Genomic DNA, 11,509 nt, shown 5'->3' with positions numbered 1-11,509 from the left:
CTGGCTATGCTTTATAGGGCTGATGGGAGTAGTAGATTCAGCAAACAGCAGCACAGCCAGATTCCCCATGCATGACTTAAGTCAAAAAACCAACAAGTGCAGTCCTATAGGTGTTTACTCAGAAATAAGTCCCAGTGAGTTAAATGGGTTTTTATTACCTGTTAAATGGGATTGGGATTGCAGTCAAAAACAGTTTAAAAGAGAGAGAACAGAAAGTCACCAATGGTCTATTTTTAATTTTATTTTTATTTAACAGGAACATTGAGCAACAAGCTGCCCGGTACTAAAGTGCAAAACATTTTGTAGCTGAAATACATATATATTTGTAACATAAACAAGACACTAGATTCAGAAAAACATCAGCAGACTTTGCCTCTTTTGTTAAAGTTTGATCACAAATCAATTTAGGAAATGTGCTTTTATTGATGAATTGCACGGGAACTTGAATATAGCATCAGCTGTGTATTAGGCAATAGAATAATTGGTAACATGGGTTTTATTTAATGCTGTTTGCTGATTAGAGACATGGCTCCACATGGTCTCATGACGTTGGTCCACCCTAGACAGCCACTGCAGGGTCGAATGCAAACTCCCAAGCAAAATGACCCTCCCCAGAAGCTTTCAACTGCACTTGGCAATTCCACATTGTTGAGCTAATTTATACAAGTGTGGGCATCACGCAACTATTCCTTCCCACTCCGTGACTCACAGCTGAACGCATGGACTGACTCTACTCAGAATTTGATGCGAAAAGAAAGCTCTTGCCATGCATACAAGCCGTTGCTTGGTGCTGTGGTCCTCAAGTCATAAACATGCTCAGGTAAACTTTTCCCTATTCAGAACCTGAGTGCTCAATCTTAGCATCTCCACATGCCTTAGAGTCTCTCTCTCTCTGAAGCCTTCTTAATCATCATCACTGGAAATGCAATGATCCGCATAACTGAAATCTGGAAACTTGATGGGCAGCTCGCCCCATCTTTTGAAGAGCTTTTTAACAGAAGTTTTCTTGTCGTTGAACGAAACCACAAAATTTTTTATTTGCAAGCAAGGCAGGTCTAGGCCTCGGAACACCATCATATTTCCCCAAACCTGGGAAATAAATGAAGGAATCCGTAAGGAAAAGATGACAACTGAGTAAAACAATCGCTGATTATTAAGGCAACCGAAATTTACAAACCCATAACAAGACACTTACTTGTCCACAATCTTTGCAGATAATTTCCCAATTGGTTTGATAATCCGCTGCTTTTGCTTGCAGAGTCTTGTTTTCTCTTTTAATATAAAGGTCCCTAAAATGATAGATAAGTAAGAATTAGGATAATACAGGTCACAGCAATGAAAGGTCAGGGAGGCAAGGGAAGGTGTGTTCCACCCCTTTCCACTTCTGGACATTCCTCCTGCTCTCAGCTGCCTAAATAATAATCCAGAATGAGGCAGCAAGACTGGTGACTGGGAGTGGCCACCGGGACCACATAACACCGGTCCTGAGAGATCTGCATTGGCTCCCAGTACGTTTCCGAGCATAATTCAAAGTGTTGGTGCTGACCTTTAAAGCCCTAAACGGCCTTGGTCCAGTATACCTGAAGGAGCGTCTCCACCCCCATCGTTCAGCCTGGGCCGAGGGCCTTCTGGTGGTTCCCTCATTGTGAGAACTGAGGTTACAGGGAACCAGACAGAGGGCCTTCTCGGTAGTGGCGCCCACCCTGTGGAACACCCTCCCTTCAGATGTGAAGGAAATAAGCAGCTATTCTATCTTTAAAAGACATCTGAAGGCAGCCCTGTTCAGGGAAGTTTTTAATATTTAATGCTGTACTGTTTTTAACACTTGATTGGAAGCCATCCAGAGTGGCTGGGGAGACTCAGCCAGATGGGCGGGGTATAAATAATAAATTACAAAGGCTTCTCTACCAAGAGGCCTGAGCAGGACACTTACGCAAATTCCGTTTTGACACTGACATGATGCATGTCTTCAATGACCTGTATGTCTTCTCCTGAACAGGTCAGCTTGGTACAGTTTTTGCAGAGGAACTTGATCAAGGATGGTTGTTCCTTGCATTTCTTTGACTGTTCTTTCCTTTCTTTCATTTTTGCCTCCATCTTGCTTTGCAGCTGAAAGTCTCGTATCTAATGAAGGAACAAAGTGCATATGAAGTCATCAGCCTACCCGCCCCCCTCCAAAAAGAAGTCACAAGTCTGAGGTGAACCTGAACACTTCATGTTAGGAAACCGATTCAAGAGACATTTAATAATAATTAATAATAATAATAATTTGTTATTTATACCCTGCCCATCTGGCTGGGCTTCCCTAGCCACTCTGGGCGACTTCCAACCAAATATTGAAATACAGTAATACAACAAGCATTAAAAGCTTCCCTAAATAAATAATAAAAACCACTCTTGTTTTTCTGCCTGTTAACCAAATAACCACAGTACTAAAACAACCACCTATATTATATTAGCTTACTTTGAACTATTTATCTTATTTAGTTTATAATTTGCCACAACAGGTAATGACTCTTCCCTTTCCCTCCATATTCTTAGGCCGCTTTACAGGTTAACATTGATCTATTTTATTTCTACTTATTTTTAAAATGTGTAGACTCTGCTTTTCGCCATGGATGCAATCCCAAAGCGAGTTCCAACATAAAATAAAAGATTTAAGACAATATGACATCTGAAACAGAAATTAGAAGCAGAAGCAGCACTACACAATGCAAGCAATCACAAAATGTCAAATCAACAAGCCATTAGTAACATGCAATTATTTTAAACTAAAAAAGAAAAAAAAATGCACCCTCCTATTTTTTTACAACTAAGAATGTTTGAACCAAAAATATGTGGGTACACTCGCTCCATCTGCTTTTCTCAAGGCTAAACTAAACTGGTCCATCTGTGTATAAGACGGGATGAGAATCTTTCCCTCAGCCTCATTTAACTTTGCATTCTCACTGTAGCAGAGCCAAAATGAGAGATACCCACCTGAGGCTTTATATGTAAATGGGGCAGATAAACTAAGATTAATAAATAATAATAATAAATAAAAATAAAATCAGATTTATATACTACCCTTCATCATAAGATCTCAGGGCAGCTCACAGAGGATAAAAACAAGTAAAAATGTAAAACAAGACAGCAAAACAATAGCTCTCCCTTCCTGCAGACACATTTAAAATGAATTATTATTATTATTATTATTATTATTATTATTATTATTATACCACCCTATACCCAGGGGTCTCAAGGCGGTTTACAGAATAAAATCAAGATATAAAACTGCAAAATACATAATTAAATAAAAACAACCCAATAGTCCCCCCCCCCCCGGCAAAAAAGGGCATTTTTAAAGGGTATAGGATGTAAATCAGATCAGCCAAAGGCCTGGTTAAAAAGCAACATCTTTTCCTGGCGCCTAAAGGTGTATAATGAAGGTGCCAGGCAATATTCCCTATGGAATATCAATCAGCCAAAGATTAAGAGAACCACCACACTGAAGTAAAATAAAGAGAAACACCGCACTGATAGTAACACCGCCACTTGGGATTTGCACACCATTTGCCCTGCCCCACATTCAGAGCCTTATCTTGTTGCAGTCCTATGTCATAGGTTGGTAAAAGTAAGTGAACCAGTATAAAGGAGGGGTTTGAGTGTCAGACTAGGACCCGGGGGCCATGAAGCAATCTGGGTGGTTTCACACGCAAGGCCACAGATCTTTCCGGATCTCCTCTTACTCTTTTACCCATCTGGTCCTCTCAGATCCATTTGATGCCAGCTGAAGCAGTCAGTTCAAGGGAAGTGGGGGAGCAAATAACCCCAATCCACTGGCCTCACACATCAGCCCAGAGCTTTCCTTTACAGTGGTACCTCGGGTTAAGCACTGAATTCGTTCTGGAGGTCTGTTCTTAACCTGAAACTGTTCTTAACCTGAAGCACCACTTTAGCTGCGCCACTGGAACACGATTTCTGTTCTCATCCGGGAGCAAAGTTCTTAACCCGAGGTACTATTTCTGGGTTAGTGGAGTCTGTAACCTGAAGCGTATGTAACCTGAAGCATATGTAACCCGAGGTACCACTGTATTTGAGAAGGCGACCTGTTGCTGGTACAGTGGTACCTCGGGTTAAGAACTTAATTCGTTCTGGAGGTCCGTTCTTAACCTGAAACAGTTCTTAACCTGAAGCACCACTTTAGCTAATGGGGCCTCCTGCTGCCGCTGCGCCACCGGAGCACGATTTCTGTTCTCATCCTGAAGCAAAGTTCTTAACCTGAGGTACTATTTCTGGGTTAACAGAGTCTGTAACCTGTATTATCAAGGAGGATGGGTGGATGGGGCTCTTCCTCGCCAAAGGATCTGCATGTGGCAGTGATGTGCAAGGAGGGGCAGCCACGAGGCTCCCTCCCAACATACTTTTGCAAGTTCAAGACCAACGTGGCTGCTCTTTTGAGAACCAGAGCAGCCTTAGCTACGGTACGGGCCATTTACCTTACGTCTATACTCATCTCTGGGCATCGCCTGGACACGTTTGATTGCTTTGTGCATCATTTTCTCACGGAACATGTTGACGCTTTCACGTTCCACAGCTCCTGATTCCCCCGACGCCACAAGCACATAGGTGCTCTCATCCGCTCGAGCTCGTCCACGAGCCTGGAACAGACAAGGCAAATTGATAAATAAAGACAGGGCACGTTTAGGTGTACATACAAGCTGGAGTCGGGGGGTGTCTCCTGCCTTCCGAGGGGTGAGCAGCGATCCTGGACCAAGCTACAAATCTCGTTTCCAGCAGGTTAGCAAGATGCTCACCAAAAGCCTACAAGTAATAAGCCTACAAGACAACAGGACTCCCTCTAGAACATTTTCCAGCCATGGGCCAGTCCACTGCTCCTCAGACCATGTGGTGGGCTGGACTATATTTTAGGGGAGCAATGAACGAATTCCTATGCTCCACAAATAACCCAGAGATGCATTTTAAATAAAAGCACACATTCTACTCATGTAAAAACACGCTGATTCCCAGACCATCCGTGGGCCGGATTGAGAAGGCGATTGGGCTGCAATCGGCCCCCGGGCCTTAGGTTGCCTACCCCTGCTCTAGAACCTTGGATTCAGAAGCATAATAACTCTGAGCAAAGAACATCTTCCACATTTATCCAGTTTCCGCTCTAAAGCAATCCAAAGACCAAACTACGCCCTATGGCCAAGGCTTGTAAGGAAGCCCACAAAGGTGCACATATTACACCTGTGCTAAAGGAACTGTGCTGGCTGCCAATCACCGCTCCCTGGCCTTGTTCAAGGCTTTATTGTTAGCATATAAAGTCCTAAATAACTTGGGATCAGGTTATCTGAAAGACTACCTGCACCTGTGTAGACCTGTAAGATAAATCGTCCGAGGAAATTCTACTCAAGGCACCCTTGCCCTACAGAATATCATAGGGCAGCAACCCCAAAATGGGCATTTTCTGATAATAATTTATTAATTTTCCCCCAAAACAAAACAAAAATAAAAACATCAATACAAAATCAAAATAGTACAAAACAAATTGACTTCCCCATGTCCCTTCCTTGGTTTCATTATTTAGCAATGTTCCATTATTTATCAATCTCCATTGTTAACTTTGAAAATCATTTAAATTACCTATTGTCCATTCATAACAAAATTACAAGTAATCCTAAAACCCTGCTAATGTATTTATCTGTGTAAAATACATTTTCTGAATGGAACGCCGTTTTCTCTGCAGGAGATGAAACAGAAAAACCCGTAAGATTGGGCTGTTTCATGTGCTTGAACCCCATGAATTTTTGTTTGAGTTGCTCTTAAACCCAGCCGGATGGGCGGGGTATAAATAATAAATTATTATTATTAAATTATTATTATGTGCTTTTACCTGTTTTTATACTGCTGCTTTTTTAAAAAAAGTGATTTTAGGTGGTATTTTGTTTTAATAATACTCTCTAGGGTGATCAGGGAGAAAAGAACTCTAAACATACAAATGGGGCATACCTGCATCATAGCTATTTCATTGGTAACAAGGCCATAGCGGATAACTATGTTACATTCTGGGATATCCAGGCCTTCTTCTGCCACAGTAGTAGCAATAAGGAGGGTGACTTTTCCAGCACGAAATTTTTCAATGACTTCCTTTTGTTCATTCTGTGGAAACACATCACAAACATGTTCATTAATGGAAGGAAAAATGCATTCGACAGCTAATGAGCAAGTCATGGGGGTTTGGTGAGTTGTGCATAAGGTTTCCGCGCTTACATACCCAACATTGCTTCTGAACCAATTTACAAAGGAGCCCAACTTTCAGCAACCATAACACAGGGCATAAACTTTCTCAAAAGCTTTGAATGGATAATACTGGTTCTTCTACAGTAGGGGGTCCAGCTTTGATGGACAGGAGACACAAATACAGTTTCACACACAACCCACCTCAAAAAGATACTATACTAGTAAAATTCCAAGTAGCTTCTTGCAGATTTCAAATGAGATCTGCTCCTAAACACGGTCCTCTGTCCTTTCACCCTACTTGACGGCTTGGAAGTGCTAAGTAGAATCTTCCTCTTTCTAGAATAGCTTAGATGTTAGAGGAACATCTCTAGATTTGCATGGCCTTTCTTTGGGTTTCCTTCTACAACAAGCCTCTCGGTACTAAACGCTGGAAGTGGATAAATCAGAGGAGGCATGGTGGCATCTCCAGCCCTCTCTTCCAACTAGCTACCTATCCTGAATGTTCTCCATTGGAATCTATTTATTCACTGAAAAGCTGTGAATGCCACTTTTCCCCATCAATAATAGGCGAGAGGGAGGAGTCAGAACCAAAGGACCCTTCCCCAAGTCTCGCCGCATTCTTCTTATTGGCCATCTCTCCCCGAAGGCAGTGTGCTAGTGTCACACTGCCTGGCATCTTCTCACTTCTTTACTGGGGGTGCTACTTTAGCTTCTGGGCCTGAGGAGCTTGAGATCCTAGCTTGGGACATGGCTGAACAAGTGCGGCAGACCATAGGAGGGGACTTTGTAGGCCACGAGGCAGCCTTCCTCGAACCCTTGTGTTACGTCACACTCCTTCTCTTTGCTGCTCTGGCTGCCCTTGCTTTTTAAATAGAAAAAGCACAACGTGAGGAAGCAAAAATTGAATTTTGGGCTTGTTTGTGGCAGAAGGAACATGATAAACAAAAGGCTCAGCATATCCTTGTAGGAACTGCCCTCTCTATTTTTGTAGTGACACCAGATTATAGGAGAAAAATGAAGCGAGTAAGATGCTAACCTTAAATGACTTTCTCCAAGAATATCACTTTTTGGATTTATTACCACTTATTCCTTGGGGTTTATTCAAGTACTCACCAAATCAAATAGTCAGGAGAAGAACAGGCAAGGATTCCCACTCTGAATCGGACACCTCCCAACTGTGTGGTAAAGAAAAATATGATATCATATTTTACCTTCATTCCTTACCTGAGTCATGGGCTTAAACTCACTATTGTGCCCGGCACCAATAAGATAGTGAGATTTCACTTTAACGTCCTCAAATTTTGGGTCCTCTTCAATCCACTGATGGAGAGCAACAGCACTTTGCCGAGTTTTTGTGAAAATGATTCCTCTGGGCTCAGATGTCTTTGTGAATTCTTCCATTAATGTTCTACGCAGCTTGGTCAGCTTTTCATTTTCGTATTTTGCTTCTCTGGCCAACTGCTGCAGCTCCTTCTCTTTCGCTATAAAAAGAACAGGCATAAATGAATAAAACACTGACCCTAACTTGTCACTCCCCAGATGTTATTGAACTACAACTCCCATCTGCCCTGACTATTGGTCATGTTGGCTGGGGATGATCAGAGTTGGGGGTCCAACAACCTCTGGAGGGTAACCTGTTGGGTATATGTGATTTATAGCCTATAGCACATAGCAAATACCAATGTTCAATATAGGATCACGATGGCTTCGTTGAATCACAGAAATGTTAGTACAGATATTTAGTCTGTGCAAAAATAAAAGTAAGTAAGGCCATCATACTTAATAAAAGCTTCATACTTGTCACCAACTTGAGCACCATTGTGTAGAAAGGTGGGATAAAGGTAAAGGTAAAGGTACCCCTGCCCGTACGGGCCAGTCTTGACAGACTCTAGGGTTGTGCGCCCATCTCACTCAAGAGGCCGGGGGCCAGCGCTGTCCGGAGACACTTCCAGGACACGTGGCCAGCGTGACATCGCTGCTCTGGCGAGCCAGAGCCGCACACGGAAACGCCGTTTACCTTCCCGCTAGTAAGCGGTCCCTATTTATTTACTTGCACCCGGGAGTGCTTTCGAACTGCTAGGTTGGCAGGCGCTGGGACCGAACAACGGGAGCGCACCCCACCGCGGGGATTCGAACCGCTAACCTTTCAATCGGCAAGCCCTAGGTGCTGAGGCTTTTACCCACAGCGCCACCCGCGTCCCAACAGAAAGGTGGGATACAATTCACCAAATAAGCAATAAATGATACTGAGTGAAACTTGAAAGATTTCCTTAGCAAACAATGGAAAAAAGAAAGAAAGGCTGATGGGCAAGACCAGTCAGATGCTAATTTCTGAATCTGATCCTGCCATTTTATTGCTTGATCAATCTGTTTCTCCATCACACCAATTAGCTTCAAACTGCTAATTAAGGAATTAATTAAGCTTTAATAAAAAAGGGTGTGTATCTGTTTGTGCATCACACTTAAGGGGGAAAGGTGGCAAGGATGTGCTTTAACTGATATTCCCCTTACTATGTAAGCCATGGGTGGGAAATCTATGGCCTTCCAGAAAAGCAGTGGTCAGTGGGACAGGAATCAACCCGTATGGGACTTCCAGGCCCTGAAGTCTGGCTGTGGCTGCTGGGAGGGAGAGACAGTGGCAAGGTTGGTGCAGTTCAAATGCTCTGGTGGAACCAATCGAGCACTGCAGTCCATGCATTTGCACCATACTGAGTTCACCCTTTCGCCTCTCTCTTCTGGTAAACTGTAGCAACTCCTGTTATGGGAGGTCATGTAAGCACCCACACCTGCTCCTGCTCCAGAGAACTCCCTTCCTCTGCTGGCAATGCTGGGCGAGTGTAATGGGATTAGTAAATCAAGCAACATTTGGGCTTCCCATCTCTGCTGGAAGTGAAAGGCAGGCCGCAATAACCTAGAATGCTAAAGAAAAGGAGTCCCACAGATGTAAACGTCTGATGTCATGACTGTGTCCCTGTCAGCCACTATGTTCAAGCTACAATGGTCGGATTTTGGTTCTTATTTGCATTTGCACAGAGGTTAGTGGAAGAATATATGGCAATTTGCCAAGGGTCTCACGCTTACCATAAAACAAATCTATAAGAAATGCATCAGTTTCATCTGGTTTTGATGCTCCTGGCTGATCCTCATTGTGTTCATTCACTGCCTTCTTCTTACTCTTTTCTTCCTTGTAGAAGCTTTTGAGATGCTTATATGCATCAATCATTCGGATGGTGTCATTAATTATCAAGGCATCGTTGTATTTCTTCAAATGCTCTGCACAGACCCGCTGCTTGCGATGTTCTTCTTTGGCAGCTAGGCAGGAGGGGCAGGGAAAACAAATTTTACCAAACCAACAGACAGATGTCTGGGAGAGTCTTGGACAACCGACATGGCAAAACATTACAAAACACTTAAAAACATAGTTACCTTTCTTCTCCTCTTGAATCACCCACTGTTCATAGGTCTGAGATCCATACTCAGCCCTTGGGTTGAATTGACAATAGGTCTGGATCCCTGTCATTATGTTTATGAGTTTCTCTCTGAACGGATCCTAAAAATGAAAAACATGGGCACTCACTCAGTAATGAGGGAAGGGATACTCTGCCAACATCAACAAGGGATACGAATTCCTTCAGTTTTACATCAACGTGAGAGAATATTTATATAAACAAGTACATACTCCCCTAGACATGAACAAAATGGCCCAATTACTTCGCAGCAAGCCAATTATCAAGCAACGAATGGTTATGCCTATGCAGCTCATGAAAATGGCCCCCAGGTTGCCAGCCTGGATACAACAGAGGTGCAGAGAAAGCGTCGCCAGTGGCAGGCTACAGGACTGGCAGATCCATTTATGGTGGTGTGGAGTTGAGGTGCCGCTGGCTCCCATCTCCATTAAGTTTCTCCCAGGAAAATGTTAAAACCAGGGTCATAAAGTCATTATCTGAAGTTTAATTCCTTCCCCATTTAGAAGCGAGAACATGGGCAGCCAGCATGATGTCCTCCAGATATTTTTTTGGTTACAGGTCCCATCATCCCCTACCAAAGGGTATGCTAGCCAGGACTGCTGTGAATTGGGAGTCCAACAAAGGGAGTGAAGAAGGAGCAGGTTAGCTGTTCCTTAAGCCCTTCTACATAAAACTTAGGGCCTGTTGTAGGTAGGAAGCTAAATTGACAATAAGGTGTTTTGTATTTCCTGGGTGCTGGGTGCATGGAAAGAGAAGAAGGCAGATTGCAGTGTGGAAAGCTCTCCCAAGCTTTTTGAAAAAGGAAGCCTTTCATATACAAACACTTCTCTCCAGGGCTGTTTCATATCTGGCGCTGTGGTGCAAAGCTCCCTCCGCCCGCCCCCCACCCCCAGAGTTTTTTAGGGAAGGCGGGCTGGAGGAGGCGGGCAGTGGCTGGAGGGTGGCTCCTTCAGCGGGGAAGAGGCGGAGGCTGGACGTGGCACCTCCCGGCTCAGCTGGCCGCTTCGTGCACGGAGGCTCCGGGTGCGGCGCTGCTTCGACGTACTGGGAGATCTGCATTGGCTCCCAGTACATTTCCGAGCACAATTCAAAGTGTTGGTGCTGACCTTTAAAGCCCTAAATGGCCTCGGTCCTATATACCTGAAGGAGCGTCTCCACCTCCATCATTCTGCCCAGACACTGAGATCCATCACCGAGGGCCTTCTGGCGGTTCCCTCATTGCGAGAAGTGAGATTACAGGGAACCAGACAGAGGGCCTTCTCGGTAGTGGCACCCACCCTGTGGAACATCCTCTTTTCAGATGTGAAGGAAATAAGCAGCTATCCTATCTTTAAAAGACACCTGAAGACAGCCCTGTTCAGGGAAGTTTTTAATATTTAATGCTGTGCTGTTTTTAACATTTGATTGGGAGCCGCCCAGAGTGGCTGGGGAAACTTATTATTATTATTATTATTATTTGACGCGGCATGGCGGAGGCGGGCAAGGGCGGCGAGCTGATGCCAGCCTCCGCATCTTCCCTGGTGCCCTCCAGAACTTGGTGCCCCGCACCACTAGCCTCTATGGGTAAGACGCCCCTGCTTCTCTCTTTTATAGTGTGCATATCAAAACAGATGGAAACCTCCAGCTGAAATGAAATCTTGCTTCCATGATAATGCAAGGACACAAACTGCAGGTCACACAAAGTCCCCTACAGTGATACCTCAGGTTAAGTACTTAATTCGTTCCGGAGGTCCGTTCTTAACCTGAAACTGTTCTTAACCTGAAGCACCACTTTAGCTAATGGGGCCTCCTGCTGCTGCCGTGCCGCTGGAGCCCGA

At 44.0% G+C, this 11,509-nt stretch overlaps 1 protein-coding gene across 2 annotated transcripts in view; it reads right to left on the bottom strand.

The window, feature by feature from the left end:
• Window positions 1-216: 216 nt before the first annotated feature.
• The window catches only part of IFIH1 (interferon induced with helicase C domain 1), a 28,033-nt gene continuing 16,740 nt past the window's right edge, over window positions 217-11,509 (bottom strand). For both annotated transcript variants that reach the window (XM_083407182.1, XM_083407181.1), the window contains exons 9-16: window positions 9,652-9,775; window positions 9,307-9,537; window positions 7,450-7,706; window positions 5,995-6,144; window positions 4,479-4,640; window positions 1,934-2,124; window positions 1,196-1,289; window positions 217-1,089 (exon numbers count right to left, since the gene is read on the bottom strand). In XM_083407182.1, the coding sequence (XP_083263308.1) occupies window positions 904-1,089; window positions 1,196-1,289; window positions 1,934-2,124; window positions 4,479-4,640; window positions 5,995-6,144; window positions 7,450-7,706; window positions 9,307-9,537; window positions 9,652-9,775 (1,395 nt within the window). In that variant the 3' untranslated portion in view covers window positions 217-903. The remainder of the gene's footprint in view (window positions 1,090-1,195; window positions 1,290-1,933; window positions 2,125-4,478; window positions 4,641-5,994; window positions 6,145-7,449; window positions 7,707-9,306; window positions 9,538-9,651; window positions 9,776-11,509) is intronic.

The sequence above is a fragment of the Podarcis tiliguerta genome, assembly GCF_965153285.1.
Source record: "Podarcis tiliguerta genome assembly, chromosome: 1".
Classification (NCBI taxonomy): Eukaryota; Metazoa; Chordata; class Lepidosauria; order Squamata; family Lacertidae; genus Podarcis; species Podarcis tiliguerta.
This window is presented reverse-complemented; position numbering and strand designations above follow the sequence as displayed.